Below are 20,366 nucleotides of genomic sequence, written 5' to 3'. Positions count from 1 at the left end.
TTTTTGCTTAGAACTTAGTTTTGCCATCCGGCTAGCAAAATTAGCCTTCTTTACGTTGATTGTGCGTCTGGAGATGTAAAAAGGACCAATGTTGCTAGCTCGGTATTGTTGAATTAACGAACTAACTCCTTTTCTATTATTTCCATCACAAGAACATAACAAGATCTTGCTTTATCTGTCTGGTCCTCCAGCTTCCTTGCAAAATTATTTCAACTTATTAGACAAAACTTCCTTCCAACATAATCGTTGCAGCGGTGCCCAGTTAATTTCACATTTAAACAAACTGCCTCCTAACAAGCAACTGCTGACCAACCTTGCCAGATGCACACGGAGTGATGTACGCCATAATCTACTTCATCAACCTTCCATTGAGTGGTGTTTGTGATACAACGCTCGACTGCGACTGCCTGGTTGTTCGCAGCCCGCGTCTATCGCTGGCTGAGCGCAAACTGAGAGCGGCCAATAAGGTGTGGGTTTATGTGCCGACCTTGTTAACACTAAGACTCGTTTTAGCTTTTTTCAACCAACGCGATTTTACAATCGCCACTGTGACGTCACAATAATTTAGGGAGCTCCTTGAAGTTGTTGTGACGTTTCCGGTCATAATATTTACGATCAAGCGTCGATTTGCATATTTACTTTCTTAATTTCGATTATAACTTTATTCAATAGAAAAAAATATCACAAAATGACGTCACAACGGCGCAGCTTTTGAGGCGCGAGATAGCGACTTCGTCAAAAAGGTCATAAATATATGTCGCTACAAGTTTGCATGGTTGGAGCACAACCTCCCCCCAGTATAGGGCATCACAAATTCACAATGGGGTCTCGCAAACAAAGTCCAGTGTGGGCCGGATGCGCAAATTGAGAACATGAACTCCACAAAGATGGCCGCTTTCTAGCAAGAAGTTATTTGCGGGTTAAGATTTTATTTTTGAAGTCATTCAAGTCAGGAAAACTTGATGTGTTGAAACATATACTAAGTAGGGTGAGCTTGTTGCCAGAAAAAAGAAATATCCTTTTTACATTGATTCAACGTCGACGAACGTTGAATCAATGTAAAAAGGAGATGTTTTGCTATCTGGATTCAGCACCTTCATTCGGTTGGTATGGCTAATTAGAAACAGACGGCAGATCAGTGGTGCTAAGTTGTTCGATTGAGAAATCACAATTAGTCCACTTTGCAACTTTTGCCTGGCTCGATTTGCTCAACAAATTGCGCAATATTTTCTTTGATGGTGTCTTGAATTAGACAAAATTATATGAAGGTTAATTTCACCTTTTTAAAATCACACAAATAAACAACTACAGCAAGTTCCATGGATTTCGATAATAACGTCCTTTGAGTTTTTCGAATGTGCAAAAATAACAATCTAACCCTCCCCCCGAATACCAGGTGGGACTTCCTGTTTGGATCTTTATCCTTTCTTCCGCGTGTTCTCCGCTGGACGTCATTGTGATGTCAGAATTGCAGAGGAAATAATGCAAAAAGAAAACAAAGCACATAAAAGAAAGCAAATATTTAAACGGAAATGATCACAACGGTTGTTATTTAATCAAATAAGATTTGAAACTGTGACTATTGCTCGTGTAAATGACGTCATTATGGGGCTTTTAATGACCGGCTGCATTTTAGTGACGTCACCAAGTTAAGTTCATTGCAACCGAATTAATTCCTGATAAATGTTTCAATATATTCAACGCGAGCGGTCGGTAGCTTTCTGGTGGAATTTTGTTACAAATTCAAATAAATTCAAGGAAATCTGTGATGGCGCAGAGATCGTCGACCGAGAAGTGTTTGAAGAATTGCCGATAGTGACGTCACAATAAGCGCGTTGCAACAGCGCCATATTGAATGAATACGTCACTGACAAGCTGTTAGTTGAAATTGCTTGATTGGGCACTAAAGATCCATTGTCAGGTCGCTAATTAAGACAATCAAGAAAATTGATTTCTGAATTAGCGACCGCTTGGTCTGTTCAGATGACCCTTTATTGCATTGAAGCGACGTCAGACGACCAAATCAGCAGCCGGACATCGGAGAAATCTCGGATTTCATCCGAGATTACAAACGCCATTTGCCGCAAGTTTTCCCAACGGGCTCGTTCCCTAACGAGCTAATCCAATTAGAGGATTTGACAAAAAGCATGCAAGTGGCTAAACAATCAAGCAAAGTAATGATCAATCAATCTTACAATTGTTGAAACTTATACAAATTATAGAGCTTAGATAGAGAGTTTGTCTTGTTGAACCATAGGCATACGAAGCCGAGTAACGTGATCAAGTTTAACATCTTCAAGTTTATTACATATAGAAACACAAAACTATGCAACAAATTAATTATCGAACGTTTTCGACATCACAAGATGTCCTCTTCAGGAATAATATACATACAACTTAACTACATCTGAATAAAATACAATGGTTAACTAAATCTATAAACAGGAAAAGACAAAAACTGCACAGTACTTCTGACTAGCTCAAACTCACTTATACAAATCATAAAAATCAATTTTGGTTAAAAAGCGATTCCTTTAGGCTTTTATAACTTTTACTAACTTAGTAGACAACCTAAAATTACTACAATATACACCAGACGGAAAAAGCAAAAACTAATAGAGAGATGTTGCGACTCCAGGACGGTGAGTGGCGTAATGTCGGTGACTAGGGCTGAGGAAGGTCAGTTATTTCATAAAAACAATCAACTAATGAGACAGCAATTTAGCTTATACCTTGATCCAAAACATGATGCATGACTTTATATTTTGACGTCAAGTTTGTTGATCGAGAAAAGTGATGACGTCAGTATTCACGCTTCTTAAACGTTACAACTGCTGCACTTCGGTGACGTTTTATAAGTTGATTGTGACGTTGTTTTTGTATAAAATCATTGTTTTGAACAATTGTTTGAAATCTTCGCCACTGAAGAAAACTATTGAACTTCATTTTATGTTTCAACTTACCTCTTTCACTGAGTACCAGCCGCGGCCAATTACCCCCTTGATCATCGCTTATGAAGGGACAATGAGCACTCGCGGTGGGGAAACTTCAAGACAAGCCGCTTCTGGGGTTTGCATCGAAAGCGACCGATGTGAAAACGAAGACGTCAACAAGTCTGAGGCATTCCAGCGTCGGTGACGCAATCAAGGTGATTCCGTGCAACGGGTTCGAACCTGGGGTTAACCATGCAAACGGCGTCAACAATGATATCGCGTCAGGAAAGACTACTGGAGGTGGGTTTCCGGGGTAACAAAACCTGTGGACGCTTTGTTAGGTGGTTTAAATCAAGCAACAATTAAAAAAAAGCAAGTCAGTCATTTCTTAACTCTCAGCACTTTGTGCTAATGTCAGTTAACTTGACATCGATTTTTATTAGAAGTTTTTTTATTTGGAAGATACCGCGAGGAGCAGTCAGCACAACAGACATAAAACACCTAAAAACTTCATATTTACATGAAAGCAAGATGTGTAGCTACAGATTTTGGGCTCAAGATAAAATGAAGCTAAAAGTTTTGAAATTGACATCAAGTTATCTGTCAATAACAGAATCTACACACAACTCCTAACAAAGTCAGAGCTTGTGAAAGAATTTTGCAAGAAGTTGTTTGAACAAGTCTAAACCTCCCTCAGTTTGTATAATGGTAGATTTGCAGAAGGGATGTCGAAATAGCGCGAGAATGCCGGATTGTGACATCACACCTACCGCAATGAGGGCGCGGTTTCCCACCAAAGCATAATCTTTGAAGAAAATCTGAAATATACATGTTTTGTCATCCATGACTTGCTGATATTAATTTACAGAAATTCGACATAAAGATGATGTACTGAAAACAAAACAATGATGTTGGAATTTCTATACAGGCGTCGTCTGTAGTTGATAAAATTCCAAATAATGACGGACAATCAGCTAGAAGTCCCTTGCAGTAGGTGCCCCACTCGTTTCGCCGAGGTTTGATTTCATAATAATGAGATCCATTGTTTGGAGTGGGCGTCTGGTGTATGACGTCACGGCCGCTACTGATATGGCATTAATAGGTTTTAGATAAGTTCATGGGATTACTATGGAATTAATTATTCCCGCCGTGTGTGCATACGTGCCATCGGTAGCCGCTTATGAGCTAATAATGCTTCTGCAGGAGCACCTGTGTTAATATGAAAGCCACGCAGGGATTCGACAATCTTTCAAATTAATTTGACGCAAATTATAATTTTAATGAAATTCTCAGATGATTTTATGATTGTGTTGTCACAAAACTTTCATTGAACGCCATAAACAAAAGCTTTCGACTGTTTAATATTTTCATCTGTTAATAGACAAACAAAGCAGAACTATAAGTCAGGTGTTTTAAGATCGTTATCGAAGTGATTGGAAAATGTTTTGCATCCCGCTCCAAATCGCTCCGTCTTTTCAGAATTAGTGAACATATGCAAAGTGAACAAAATGTGTTCGGACTTTTTTCATTTTATGATTAAACATATTGAATGCTACTTACATCAAATATAATTACTATTCACTAAAAACCTTTACAGCCTGTTTCACCCTAAAAGGGAAATCATCAGAAGGTCCTTATTCAAATAGAATATTATTTAAAAAATATCTAAACGATTAAAATTATATAATATTATTCTATTTGAATAAGGACCTTGTGATGATCCCCCTTTTAGGGTGAAACAGGCTGTAGAGGTTTTTCACTCTTTTGGGTATTGAGAACTGTTTGTAGTCTTAATATTATTTATTGTTAAATGTCACTTGTATGGCTTCTAATATGCTAAATATCTTGCTAAACTCTCTAAAATTTAGGTCTAATTGTAAGCATTATTGTAAGGTCTAAAATGAGCCAAGGAGAAGCCATCATTCAGCTCCATCGCGCGGGGAACACCAACTCTGAGATCATTAAACTATCAAAAGTTACAGAACCTATCGTTTACCATGTTGTGAATAGATTTAAGAAGCTTGGTACATCTGAAGATCGTCCTAGGATTGGAAGACCTCACACTCCTCGAACAAAGAAAGTGGTTAAGGTTGTCCGAGAAAGAGCGAAGAGAAACCCAAACAGATACATTCGTCAAATGGCCAAAGACATAAATCTGAGCTAGAGTTCAATGAGAACCATTGTGCAAAAGGATCTTCAGTTGCCTCCTTACAAGATGAAAAAACGGCAGCTCCTTACACCTCTCCAAAAGCAAAAGAGGCTTGAAAGAGCACAGATTTTTCCCAGAGAAATGATGGCATGGCAAAAAATAATTTTTTCAGACAAAAACACTTCACAATTGAAGCTCAGTTCAATCACCAGAATGACAGAAATTATGCAAAGTCTTGGTCGTGTGAGCCTCTGGGGCCGAGAGTCTATCCTTTATCACTCCAGTTTCGATTATAACTTCATTGAATAGAAAAAAAATATCACAAAATGACGTCACAACCGCGCAGCTTTTGAAGCGCGAGATAACGACTTCGTCAACCTCGTCATGAATGTATGTCGCTACAAGTTTGCAGGGTTGGAGCACAACCTTCCCCCCCATGCACATGACGCGCAAACCTTCCACTCTGTTAGGTGGCTTGAAGATGGGACAGTCATTGATGATGTGATCTTCGGTCTGTTCATCGACACCACAAGAAGAGAAAGATGCCATTCCCCATTGGTGTATTGTTGAGTGGAAAAGTCCGACCCCCTACGGACGGTTGAGGCTCGCCCATTCCTGTCTTTGTAGTGTAATCCGATGAGGCGTGTGTTGGCGTCGGAGATGAACGAATGGAGTCTGGTGGTAGGCTACTTGAGAGAAAAAACTGAGAGTTATCCAAGTGAAGGGCGGCCACATTGAAAATAAATAAATTTATTCCTAGTATTGTAAGCTCTCATTGTGACACCTTTTTGATGAAATTTTATTTATTTTCTATTAATAAATCGTTTATAAGTTGGTCTAAGGACTTTCTGTTCATCCAGTAAAATTAAAACAAAATTACAACTTTTCATTGGCAGATAGCCTAATTATGAGGTAATAGCTGCAACCTCACAATTGTGCATCATCGAACACGCTTATTCTCAACCCGCTGTTTGTTATGCAAGGCAATTTGATTGCACAATGCATTCTGTTACTTTATGATGTCATAGTCAGTCTTCAATGATAGCGGGAATCTTTATCCATGGATGAAGAAAGCTTCTTTGAGAGCTTAATCCTGGCAGTTTTGGCATAACGTACTCGTAGTGGCTTTGAACCAGTGACGCAGGGTCCGCCACCGAGATTGCTGCAACACATTCAAAGTTGTTGGTTGCATTTCATTTCATCCACTAGCTGTCGCTGCATGGTGGGTAGGTCTTTGAAGCGCACACTTACAGAGTTGAATCGCCGTCAGTGGTAGATTGAGGTATAATTGCATGAAGCAATCGCCCAGGACCTCCCCTCTTGGAAGTCCCTCCTCAAGTAAGTTTACGCACTTACTTTAGTTCAAGGTGGACGACTACTACATTAGGGTACATAGGCAGCTTTTTGTGTTGAAACAAATTTCGCCCCGATAGTTCAGTTGGTTAGCGCATGACGTGTGAATGAAGAAGCTTCAAGATCAAACGACGTTGGTTCGACTCTCGGGGTGTGCGCTTGAGCAACGCATGTCAACGACTGCTCTCTATTCAGCGGCATCTAATGGATGGAATAATTACCCGCCAACAATCGGAAAGCTTCGCTCTGTCAATCGGCCCAGCGTCATCAGTCCGAGGATAAAGATTCAATCAATTCATCATCAACCAAGTGATCAGACACTAATGCAGACTTTGACGATAACATGTGATCATAGATTTCCAAAAATGGGCCCCAGTAAATTTTGCTTCGGGACCCCCCAAACCTAAATTCATCTCTGACCACCGTTACTTTGCCTCATTGTTTCAGGTCTGTATAATGGACAAAGCCGATCGTCTATCCAACTACTGTAGACAAAAAGAACAGACAGCGACAACTTTATTCCAAACTTTATAAGTCTTCAGGGGGCAACAAACGAAGTATACAGCCCCCGTGACGTGTCATGTGGGGGAGTGGGAAGTCGATGACAGACGTCATTTTGAAAGAAAAAGCCAACACACGTCATAATCTTAAACGGAAGTTTATACATGGCGCTATATAGCGACGTGAAAATTGATTGAATCTTTATCCGCGGACTGGAAAAGCTTCTTTGAGAGGTTTATCCTGGAAGTTTCTTTCATTTTATTTTTCATCGTTAACGCGTCCGGCAGGAAAAAGTTATTACTAACACAATAGTCGATAGAGGCCTACCAGCACGTTAACGAACCGGAAAGGTTGCAAAACCTTGAAAGGTTTAAAACGTGCCTGAAGAGTGAATCATGAAACCACAAAAACAAACAGCAAAAAATAAAACGAAGATAAGCATACATGTAGTAATAAAGTTTCGAATACTTGTAGGTAGAGTTTTTGAATCCAGGGCCGTAGCCAGACCGCAGAGCAAGGGGAGCCAACTTTTTTTAGGGGGGGAACGAAAAAATTGAATCATTATAATTGTAGCTGTTGGTCGAGAATGTTGGGATTTTGCCAGGGGGTGCGAGGCCCCTACGGGCCTGTTTGAACCACTGACGCAAGTCCGGTCGCAACTTTCCACAAGGTAGGACCATAAAAAATTCCCTATGTTGAAACTTTGGAAGAACAAAAGAAAAATGCAAATTGTGGCTAAACGAAGTCGTCGGCTGACTTGGCGCAGAGGGTTAGGGCGATGGTAGTCATTTCATTGATGTGGGTTTGATTCTCACTACTGCTATTGCTCTTTTTTTCTTCTTTAATTACCAAACAAAGTTCAAAGTAATAAATGTTAAAGTATTAAAGTGCCTAGGCCTACCCTACTGATCAGCGCGACTCTGATTGGTCAAATTGCACAGTAGGGAATTTTTCATGGTACCTTTTACAAAGTAGCGGCCGGTCAGCGAGATCGACAGTCAAGTTTCCGATTGTTGAAGAGTTGTTGCTGGAGAATTATTCCATCCATTAGGTGCCACTTAATGAAGAGCAATCCTGAAATGCGTTGCTCAAGCGCACACCCCGAGAGTCGAACCAGTGTCGCGTGATCTTGAAGCTTCAGAGACACAGCCACCAAATTAAGGTTATAATGGGCATTTTCAAATTTATCTTCAACGCTTATAGATATTCAAAAGAAACAATTTTTTGACAATAACGAAACAGTGCTAATTGAGATTTCATGGACTGTTTGAAGTACCGCACCATAACTTTAACCAGTCTAAGTGTCTAACATACATATAACTAGTACACTGAAAAATTTTACAAGGGCCGACCAACCAAAAAAGTAGGTATTGTCGTGGAAGAAGCATAATCTGAAGCAAAGATTTGACAAGAGGCTCACGGCATTCCATACAGATGATTGTTAAATTCTTGGAGAGCGACATAATATTTAATGGGAATCACGTTGCTATGTTAGCCTTCGATAAACTCACTCATTAATTATTCTACAATCAAGCTGTCTCATTACATATTTGCCTTCCATCGTTCAAGCTACTTGTAGCGCGCACAGAGCCACATCCAGCGAAATATTCCTGGTTGTTTGAACAGGTGCAAGCTGCGCGATATAGACAATTGTGACGTCATAAGGTGATGATGATCTTCACCTGGACTGATGTTGAGCAGTTTCTTTTATCTTCGCAAGCAACATCAATAGTTATGCTGGTAAACAATTAAAAAATTAATTGGCAGAGAAATTTTAATTCCTTAGTTTTAAGGGGTAAATCTGTTTAGTGACTTTTATGAAAATTTCCTGACAAGTGTCAAACATATCCCTTGATACAGATGTATTTACTTTCTCCGACTCAGACAGTCACAGCTATCATATTTCACTGAATTGAATAAATAAATTTGATTCTGACCGGCAAGATAAATTGGATCGTCTGTGTTTCTTTATGTCGATAATAAAATACAGATTGAGAATGTTGCTGATTGTATTTTCATTGACAGCGCCCAGGATTGTCACAAAACAAAGATCGAATGCATCGCTTCAGTGACGCGTTGTGGTGCTGCGCTTATTTCTGAATGCTCAATATTTGCATTTTTGATTGGAAATGAGACAAATATACAAAAAAAATAAAACAGATCTTCCATTGGATGACTGCTCAGATTTACATCTGGAAATGAAGCAGTGGGAAAGCTTACAACTGGATAGGTTGGTCGAAGTTGTAAAGGGAATTAGTGATCACGTTTCATGAGGGGAAGCACGGATCCGAGACAGCAGGTGGAATGACAAGTTGGTGAAGTTATTACACCATTTGTTGCATGCCAAGGTGCCTCGGTATATAGTAGTACAGACTCAATAAAAAAACAAGTACAATAAAATAACACAGGTAGATTGGCACATACACACAGTGTGCCAGGCTGGATAAATACTGACAAGCAACACAGCGACAGTTGCTAAGCGACAGTTGCTAAGTGAACATTTTGTTGCAAATGCCTAACGCGGAAAAGCTTATTTATATTTTTCGTCGGCTGCACAGTCGAGTGGAGAGAGCCCCAGTTCGACGTCCGAAAGGGCGCTGGTTCGACACCGCTCTAGAGCATGCGTCTGTGTCTTTGGCAAGACATTTAATGGAATGCCTGAAGAGAGATGCAAAACCCAGAACTGCACATCAAAAAATCGAGATTCGCACACGATTAAAACATGATATGGGGGAATCAGTTGGCAAATGGAATGGAATAAGAGCATTAGAAATCGTTCACAAGCATTGACAATGGTCTAAATTTTATAGATGCTATAGACTGTCAGCACAAACCGACACTGGGTGGCGTCATACACAACCATGGCCGACGACAAAGGCAACAATAATTTCCTAAAATCTGGATAAAAATTTCAATCTAAAACACAAAGTCTCCCATGCGTCAGTGCAGTAACCTCAATTCAAAAGATGATTCGGCATGCCAGCTAGCGGCAATTGATAGCACCTCACGGTAACCACACAAGCATAGTACATTAGTACATCACTCTATGGGATAACACATAGCATCGACTGTCGCCACATTCCATGTGGAATTACATCGATCAACAACAAAACGGTAAGAATGAGGTAAAATGTACACGTAGTTTATAACTGGGAGGGGTGGAGATGGTAAATGTTCAACAAAATAACCTGAGGCTGACAAACTGTGGCAAAAAGTCGGTATAATGATACAAAGATTCGCAAATAATCTCGCGAGGCAAACGACAAAACTGTGGAATGGAGTTAAGTTGGATGGCAAGTAAGTTTTATAGCTTTGATAAAGAGATGATTCTTGAATACCATAGACAGATAATATAGCAACTTGATAGGATAGAACAGCATAATTCAAAAACAATGCATAAAATAAAAAGATAACTACATAAATTCGAATGTTTTCGGCAAAAAATTGAGACCAAGACCACATTTAAGACTGCAGTATTTGTTGTAAAAACGAAAACGTTCGAATTTATGTAGTTAACTTTTTATTTGATGCATTGTTTTTGAATTATGCAATTCAATCCTATCAAGTTGCTATCAATCATATCTGTCTAAAGAAAGTTGTGGTGACTGGTGGCGGAAGAGGTCAAGATGGTAAATATAAGACTAATTTATACAGGTATTACAGAAAAGGCAAATGTTCTGTAACACATCAATAAACACATTTTTAGTGTGGTAAGCTTGCCTAAAGAACTTATATAATGTGGAAGTTTTGCACTTCATGCATCCTAGCATCAATGAAAAATGAAACAAACGGACAAGGTAACACATAGGTGATAGTGCACGAGGTATGATCAACAATTTACTTCTTTTATACATCAATTCAACATCGGTAGACAAAGAAAACCGGATTTATTGACTGCATATTGGTTCAGGTACTGGCTCACTAGTCTCATGCATGGACCCAAACTAAGTTTATATAGATGACGTCACTAACACGTTGCTAATTGGCGAAGTTATCGAACGGTATGGGTTGAAAACAACGTCATTCACTTTCTGTGGAGGAAATTGACTAATGCGCATGCGCGTCATACGGGAGTTGTAAAATTTGCATTAAAATGTTGAATAAAACGTGATTAGTGATAAAAACACATAAAAGATTGTCGGCATACGAAAGTCAATATAAATAATAACTTGTTGGCGATTGTAACTTAGAACCTGTCGGTAAAATTTTAGCACAACCCAGGCAGGAGTCTCGTTGCTAATCGCCGTGGCGGCTAAAAGTTCAAACAAACGTCATTTAAACACTTGCATGTGATTCGTTGGGGGTGTGAGGAACGGGTATGGGGGATGGAACAGCATGCTGTCCTCTAGTGGTCCCCATAATCAACAAGGATAGATACATCGGAAGCGATTTGAAAGTCGTCATCATCATTACGTCATCATCGAATGAGGTAGTTTCGTTTCAACGTCGAGTAGCAATCAACATTCTATTTAAATAAGGCGCTTGTCACAAGAGCTCGTGGGGAAGCTTGGAATTCTCCTTTCCAAGCTTTCCATGTGGAATACTTTCATGCATCGGTGCAGGAGGCTCAGGTGGATTATGACGTACCCGACCACGTCAAAGATCGTCGCTGGTGACGTAATACTGCTTGAGTGGAGCGAGGATTTGTTTGACGACGGGGACAGACCAAGATCGGCCCAACAGGGCCAGACGCTCCTTCGGCCCCAGATTATTCACGTCAGTATAATGCTCAGGTACTCCGAATATCCTGTAAGTGGCCATTGTAACGTCACAGTGATTTTTGCAAAGGAATAGCTCAAGAAAATGGGTAATTATAAATCACTTGCATTTAAAAAAGTTGATAAACCAAAAACTGAAAAGTTAAAAAGTTTGTCTACTTGGCGTGAATAGATGAAAAATATGAAATGCAACAAACTTCAGCAAACCTTCAACCTACCTTTCGACCTCAGTGGACCACAGAACGTCTTCTTTCCCCATATGGGTGACTGGGGCCTGGCGGGTGTTCCCCTGGTACAAGCACCCGGGTTTGGTGGTGATCGTGTTCAACTTGTGCACTGTGGCAACCCTGCCTGGCTCCAAGCAGCTTTGCACGTCCAACCGATCCCCCTCACACGGAGTGATGTTCAACCTGGGTGGTGTTGGAGGAAGATTTGCATAACATTGTAAAAGCCACATCATAGGAACACGTTTAACTAACTTTTAAAACGTACTTTTCCAATACATTTCACGATGATTTTCAGTTTGTTTAATGCAGTTTTCTTGTAAAAAATCACCTTTGTTAAAATTTTTAAAATCTCACAACTTACTGTCTCATATAAGGGAGATTACCCCAAAAGAGGCGAGGTCTTGCGGCGGCGCTGACATTTTTCGCATCCACCAAGACGGGTTCGCACTCCAAGAAGCGCGTGATCCTCCTGCGATCCACCAGCTTCATCGACAACACGTTCTCGAACAGCCAGAAGAAGGGTCGACGCTTTGTGACGTCATCGCAGTGAGGACAGGCGTCGGGGTTGGCCGCTTTGAGGACGCGGAAGAAATCGAAGAACAAGCAGCCCGTGCCCTCGCCATCTGGAATGATGCGGATGATCAGTGATGACAGCACTCAGTTGTGTCTTTTGAGACATTTATCGAAACGCTTGAATGTGTGCACAAAAGGTTGGCTTCCTTGCGAACCGAGCAGTTGAATGATGAACTTGCGTCAGCTGCGCGGCCGACTGGTGAGAGTCAGGATGACGATCGGTAGGACACGAGTTCGACTCCAGTTGAGACCAGTGTCTTTGCAAGATACCTAATAACGCTCCCCAGGTAGACAATTGACTTTCTTGCCTCCCTAACAATTTAATTCATCCTGAACCACCAGATCTCACCCAACAGGCCACGTCTCTTCGGATTGGCGCCTGATAAGTCGTTGCAAGGACTTCCTCCCATGACGAGATCAAAGGGACCCAGACGTCTGACGTCATCATCTTTCAACCTGGTGACGTCACCGACGTGTATGACCTCAGGATGACGATTCTGGACTAAACGAATGGCGTCCTCGTTGATTTCTGACGCCACAAACTTTCCGACCTTGGCGAAACGATAAGTTCAATTGTTCATTCATATGAAACCAACCAAATAATACAACGCATAATGACGTCACAAAAATATAAACGCATAAAAGAATGGAGCAACACTGGAGGGGGCAGAATGAGTCAACACACCTGTAGACCAAGTTGCTTGATCGCTACCAGCCCGGTTGCTATGCCGTCGAACAATGACAGGATCCTGATTGGTCGCCGTTCGTCACGTGGTAAAGGCGGGGGAAGGGGAAACGGAGGCTGTAGAGAAGTATGAAGATATTCAACAAAACAAGTGACGTTGTTTTTGCCTCATTTGGCGATGAGACTATAAAACATGATCTGCAGCATTACATGGAACTGCGCTTGCGTCACAATGCCTTATGCAAAACCACTAACGTATTGTGACGTCACTTACGTATTGCGATGTGACTCCCGACTCGGAAAGAAGATCCCTGATCCTGGTCTCCCAGTCCTTTCTCCTCCGCAACATCGACAAGGAATGATCGTCGCAGACGTGGCACTTCCACCCGTCAGTGGACATTATGACGTCATAAGTGCCAGGACCAATCAGAATGTTCAAGCACTCGGAGCAGTAGCATCTGGAAGATGATGGTGTGACGTGATAAAGGTGACGCTGTCAAACAGCAGCGTCATCCCAAACTATGAAAGTCGAGAGCATCACACGCGGAGAAACCAAGTCACTCGCCAAAGACAAACTTTGGAAACACAAGACAATTGCTTTGTTTCAACAAAGACCGGGCAAAGATGTTCCATTGCTACCACCGGAAGTTGCACAATGCACATGTAACGAGAATGTGAAGAAAGGGGCGTTCTCCCCGGTTATCAGCACAAGGCTGACACATAGACACCGTGCGATACTGTCGAGCCCAGCCTCATGTGCGAAACACGGTGTCTATCGCTGTTTATTCTTGCTACAATCGGCTGCCGAGAAACATGTCACGAGGATGTTACCCGGCAACACTATCTCGCTGTGTGTGATGCTCTTGGATCTGTAGTGACAAGGAATGCGGTACGATTAAGAAATCCTCATTCAGTGCTGCGACAAAGTTTGGTACCAGGAAAAAAAAAACTTCAAGTTTGCATCAAATTTACTCATTTTCAAGTTGCAACTGAGTAACAATCCAGTGCGATAGTGATCAAGAATAATTAGAATGCTTGTTGATGACGTAAGCGTGACGTACGGTAATGGCTGGCCACAAAGTACTCTATTTATATATATCGTTGCCTTTGGTTGTGTAACAAAGTTGATAGAGCAATTGGAAAACACTAAAAATCACCAACTGACCTTCCGCAATCTGATTGGTCACAAATAACCACGTGATCGCCCATGCAGCAAATAGCGCAGTAGGCTCTGGAACCATCAGGGTCGAATTTGAAGTGCCACTCCATGTACATGGTGTGGTGCTGACGGCACAAACCCCCCTCAAATAGAGGGTGGAGGTGAGACACTTCATCTTCTGTTCCGCACGACAGACAAACATCTGTGATCGTGAGAAGACATAAGTGAACGTGACGCCAAAAGCATTCTTTCCAACCTGACCCACACGTCCAACTGTAAGTCTACGTTTGCAAAAGGGTTTTCCCCTTGATGAGGGAATAGCATTTTACCTTTCGGGTATAAGATTTGTGTGGAAAATTAGTAATGAATATAATATAAGGTGTTCTTCCTATCGGAGAGTGGGGGACAAAACGAAGATCATCTCCATACTTTCTCATTTTTATGTTATATAATTTAATAAACCTCCATTCTCATCCAATGAGCAATTAGTTGCCTTAATGATTGTCTTAATAGATGAAGAATGCTTAGTTGCCTTAATAGATGAAGAATGACTTACCATCCAGCTCGAGGTCTCCATCACGAACGCGATGGAAGTTGACCAGCTTGAAGTCCTTCTCGTGCACCTGTGATGAACAACCACCGTCACCGATCAAGTTTTGTCCGCTCATTGTGAATTAGAAGCAGAGCGATGTGACCGATTGTGACGCAATCATGACAACCAGATGACAAAATCGACAAAACTGTTGTTGAGAATAGTTCTAAGCTTTGCATTCTATGACTCGCTATCATCGTGTCGGATAAATTTACGAAGATAATTGTCGCAATGTTACTTAAAAAACCGATTAGCTGCATTATGCTTCAAGTACTTGGTTCTAGCGTCAATCCAAACATTCTGCACGATGGGGGTGCACATTTGAATTGTCCAATGTCCATACAAGGTCTTAAATATAATAATATTATCATAGCGCCACATCCACAGTGCAAACTATGCTCCTGGGCGCTGTACATGACAATGGTGATAACTGATAAATAATACGGTCTTTGCAGTCATAATGCTCAGTGAAAACGTTTTCAAGCGAGTTTTGAATATGAACCTCATCAGTGGCCTTTCCGCTGCTGGCTGATGATTCCTCGCCGCTAGTCACTTCAACACAACCGCTTAACGATGGCTCTTTGGAGTCATGATTGTCCTAAGGAATCAAGGGAGGACGCCATAATATACATCGAAGGGAAGAGCAAATAACAATTTAAACTAATACAAATTAGCAAACCTAAGAGGCCTTTGGACCGACAAGATAATTTATTTTAAGCTTGCACTTCAAATAATGATTTCGCTTGCACATGGACTGCAAGGTAAAGTTAAATAAGGAGATGCTTTCCATTGATTAAAACGTTTGACAGTATTTTGTTGTTTGCAACAAGTGCATGAGTATCAAACGATGATACATACTGGTTGTGTCGTGTTAGCTAGAAGATAATTGATGGTGTCATTGTCATTGTTTGGTTCATCTTCGTTATCGGCAGAACCTAGCACTTTCCTTTTCTTCGCCTCGACAGGAGAGCCATAATGCTCCACAGGCTTCACGCACTGACGCAAACCCAACTTCTGTAACGTCAATACAATTTGTGACAACAACGCCTCGATATCAGTTATTTTTTGGTGGTAAAAATGAGAATACAATAAACCAAATAAAAAAGAGCCTGCAATGTAGATTGTAAATACTAATCTCACGTTCAGCAAATCTTATAAAAACTAAACTGTTTTCATCATCAGTGCAAACAAATTTGCTGTAAAACATTTAATCAAATCATAAAATTTAAAGCCTTAAAAACTCACACATTTTGTTTCGTCACGATTAGTCGCCATAGATTCTGTTCTTTCCTTTTTATCTGACCGCCTCTTCTTTTTGGAGCGCTTTTTCTTCAACGAGTGTGACCACTGGTCCACGATGGCGTCTATGGCGTCACAACGACGATCATCATTGCTGTGGGTCACAATGGCTGCGGCGTGCTTGTGTTCGAGTTTTATCGCTCCAGTATCTTCCTCCTGCGCAGCCAAATTGTAAGTATAAGCAACAGGTTCAAAAGGAGTCAGACAACAAACAAGCAAACTTATTCTTAGCAGCAGAAATGAAACACTATAGAGCAATAAGTAGACAACATTACTTAGCCTGTAATCACCTCAGAATCTGACGAGATAATTATGAGGTCCCATTCAGCAAATGAACGTTTTATAGCATCTTTAAACATCTGGAAAATCAACAAATAGACAAGAAGTTGAAGTATTAACTTAATATAAATCACATTGTAGTTATGATACATCCATCCGAATTATTGATTCTAGCCAGCAAAGACAACAAAACACCATCATTATGGGTTGGATGTGAATCAAAAACATAGGGTGAGTCAGGGGCGTGCATTTCATAAACCTTTCATACTGCTGGGCCAAATATGCACATCCGGGTTAGACCGCGACCCCCATTGAATAATATGTTTTGTTTCAGAGTATTTGTGGCGCAGGCCAGACACCAAGCCAGTATTTTTCTTTATGAGTGCATTTGACCTGCAAACCGCGGGTCCACGTCTTTTAGGCGCCGGTCAAATAGACGCGCACACAGTGGCGTCTGTATATTTAGGTGCGGAGCACTGTGGCGCCCGTTCATTTAGGTGCTATTCCTAGTAAAGTCTGCAGATTGTATCAGCTTGGCAGGTAGGGCAATGCTTTTCACACAAAATGTTATATTGAACAGAAAAATATGTTGTTTTGGTAATGCGCGTGTGGATATGAGGTGCGAGACAACGCTCAGTCTACTACTCTTGATTTTAGCTCATCTCCACAGGACATTTGCTATTTATCCTGAACACAGGTTGCAGCCAGATGGACCTTTACTTAATCTGTTATCTTTCGCAATTACTTCTACTCGGATGGATTGGTCGTGTTGCGAGTACGTATGAGACAACGCTCTACTACATGAATACACTTCTATAGGGCATGTGAACCCTGGTTACAAGTTGCAAGCATAATGGTGCGACTTTGCTCGTTATTAAACCTAGTCAGGGTTTTGACAGAAAACTAAGTTACTCTTCACTCAAGCCTACCACCCGCTTGAATATAGGCTATGGTATATTTGTTACTGATGTTTAGTGTAGTTATTATTTGACTTAACTAAAAGTGAACTCAGTCATGTTCGGAAACTTGAATAATTTATTGATAAAACTTTCGCCGACGCAAACCTGGACTAACAACAAATAAATGCCAAACATTAAAATACAATATATTTTTCTGTTCAATATAACATTTTGTGGGAAAAGCATTGCCGGTATAAGCAGCTTCACTCACGGAAGCCATGACATATTTTTTTGTTCAATATAACATTTTGTGTGAAAAGCATTGCCCTACCTGCCAAGCTGATACAATCTGCAGACTTTACTAGGAATAGCACCTAAATAAACGGGCGCCACAGTGCTCCGCACCTAAATATCCAGACGCCACAGTGTGCGCGTCTATTTGACCGGCGCCTAACTGTCTGCGCCTAAAAGACTTGCTCCCCAAACCGCACACCCCTGAGCTAAATCATGCCACATTGTCACCGGGCATACAACGATTTGTCCTAACTTCGCTTATTCTTTTATTTAACAACAAATCAACAAAATTATGAAATGTTGTCCCCACAGCAACTTTGTGAAGCTACACTACAGTATAGGCGTCGATTTTTTCTTAGAAGAGAGTAATTCTGGGTGGGCGGGAGTTTTCAAACAGATTTCATTGAATGTGTATGTTCGCAATGGTTAGTCTTTCTCACACACAAAAACTGTGTTTAGCGTCACTGCAGCAATTAAGCTTTAATAGGTTTGATGTTTGCTTTCTTGCGTCTTGCAATCTTATGAGCACTGCTAAACTAAACAAACTTCTTTTATGTTTTCCTTTGCGACCTAAAAAGCGCGTGACTCGTGACCTGTTATCTTTAAAGTGGCGCCTTCGGATTTGCCGCAAAATGTTCGGACAGATGACTGCTGACTGTGCGGATATTTCGGTTTTGCTAACCGTGCCAAGCTTACGTACTGTGTGGTCATTCAATCACGCAGCACGAGTTCAGTTGTAAAGTAGTCCTGAACAGAAAAAGGTTTATTCGACCAACTATACCGGCAGTGCCTCTGCCGATGAGTGGTGATGAGAGGAGTGTTTGTGCTTTATGATTCCAACAATTCCTTTATGATAATGCTCCCAACCTCCGGACTTCTTTGCCCATCGCCTGCTGTATAACTTCCGTTGGTCTGCGGCAGATAACCGATTGTTTTCCGAGGCCCACAAACAGCAGCTACAGTAACAAGTACCATCAGGGTTAAGACGCATCCATTGGAATTCGGAAAAAAAAAGCTTCCTTTGCAACACACGGCCTTCCTGAGCCGGAAGCTGATCCAGCAGCATGCTAACGTCAAATGGAGCAGGTAGAGATCCATGGCCCATGCTGTCTTCTACAACTACCGGTGCATTGCCTGAGACATTGACTTCACCACTGTCCATCCTTGAAGCACTGCTTTCTTCATCAATGTCATCTCTACGTTCATTCGTGCTGGACGTAGCTTCTTCAGCGTTATCATCTCGACACCTTTTGGAAGCTGGTTTTAAGAATGCGCGAATAGATGTTTGACTTTGCTTCATGTTTAAATTTTCAATAATGAAATGACAACATCATGCCCCAATTTATACCCAGCAACAATTTTGTGAGGAAAGATTGGTAAAAAGCGATTGTTTCAGTACGTCTTTAGTTTGTATCGGTTATTTTATTGTCATGTTCGTTATGATGTCATATTCATATTCCCTTACGCTGACCCGGAACTGAAGCTTGATTGTGACGTAACGAAATAGTGAGCCCATTCAGAGAAAAGATCAAACGTGGCTTTCTCTCACCAGGAATTGCCAGCGTGTGGTAGCTGCCGTAGCAACAGCAATGCAGTGAGTACCGCATTTTTTTCAACGCAGCGTTGTTGCGAAATTGCTTTGTTCTGTTGGATACCTAGCGAGAGACATAGCGTAAAACAAGAAGTTGCGCTGCAGTTGGTTGGATAATTCAGCGTCTAACAAAAACGGAAATTATTGTAACGACTGTCACTTCATAACTGTCATGAAAACAGGGTGGGCTAAACATATTTTGCCCACCCTAGTTTCACGGCAGGGTGGGCGCCGCCCACCCGGCCCACCCTATTTCGACGCCTATGCTACAGTTTATAGTACATAAGGTGACATCATTGTAACGAACATGCCAGTGCAGCAGGCATTGCAATAATGACAGACCTAAGCTAAAGATTAATTTGTTTTTCAGATTATGAAGTTAAATTGTGACCATGCTCAATGGAAGTCGGTCAATTTGGTGTCACGCCATGAGAAAATATAACTTTGAGTCCAAAACTTGGCAACCCTATAATGCATGGAACACAAGAGCATTTACCTTCAATACGGATGGGAGCGTATATAATAATAGACAATCAGTATTAACCAGTTGAAGCAATCACAAAGTCAGGTGCTTCTTTGCCTAACAGAAACAAATGCACTGATCAGAAACTGAATATCTGCAAATTTCATATAAAGTGTTATTATACTTTCTTGAGATTATATAAATAGCTTACTGGTGATGAATTATTATATTACAGACAATATTGAAAAATTCTTAGGCTGTCCAATAAAGTGAACCAAATTTAAGCAAATTGTTTGCTCAAATAGTATAATATTTGCTTTTAGACCTAAAAAAGTTGATTTTACAAACCTCGAATGCAAGAAAGTCCCTTATCGTGATGTGAAGCCTCTGCTTTTAGTTGGCTGCAACTATTCTTGCAACATTGCCCAAATGCCCATAGGGCATTAGTGTTCATCGTTTAAGATTTAATAGAAATTTTATGCATGTTGATATCGGAGTGTGCTTTATTAGTTCATTTTACGTATTTTTTAACTTCGCTTTTTTACTTGTGCTAGATGAAGATGTCACCTATTATTATAGCAAAATAAATTCTTAATAAATTACATCAAGAAGTTAGATTGTTGTGCAAATGCCAGCACTTGATGAATGCAA

The 20,366-nt window shown here is 40.9% G+C and overlaps 1 protein-coding gene across 1 annotated transcript; it reads right to left on the bottom strand.

The window, feature by feature from the left end:
- Positions 1–8,878: 8,878 nt before the first annotated feature.
- Positions 8,879–18,727, bottom strand: LOC145773935 (DNA (cytosine-5)-methyltransferase 3C-like). The gene is made up of 13 exons (XM_082585058.1): positions 18,443–18,727; positions 16,480–16,548; positions 16,136–16,345; positions 15,749–15,904; positions 15,393–15,488; positions 14,855–14,921; positions 14,305–14,500; positions 13,429–13,597; positions 13,140–13,256; positions 12,804–13,005; positions 12,243–12,504; positions 11,873–12,064; positions 8,879–11,683 (listed from the first exon to the last, which is right to left on the bottom strand). Exons 1-13 carry the CDS (start codon positions 18,725–18,727, stop codon positions 11,533–11,535), a joined length of 2,172 nt encoding a protein of 723 aa, XP_082441184.1. The 3' UTR covers positions 8,879–11,532.
- Between the last annotated feature and the right edge of the window lie 1,639 nt (positions 18,728–20,366).

This window comes from Aplidium turbinatum, chromosome 7 (assembly GCF_918807975.1).
Source record: "Aplidium turbinatum chromosome 7, kaAplTurb1.1, whole genome shotgun sequence".
In the NCBI taxonomy this organism is placed as follows: domain Eukaryota; kingdom Metazoa; phylum Chordata; class Ascidiacea; order Aplousobranchia; family Polyclinidae; genus Aplidium; species Aplidium turbinatum.
This window is presented reverse-complemented; position numbering and strand designations above follow the sequence as displayed.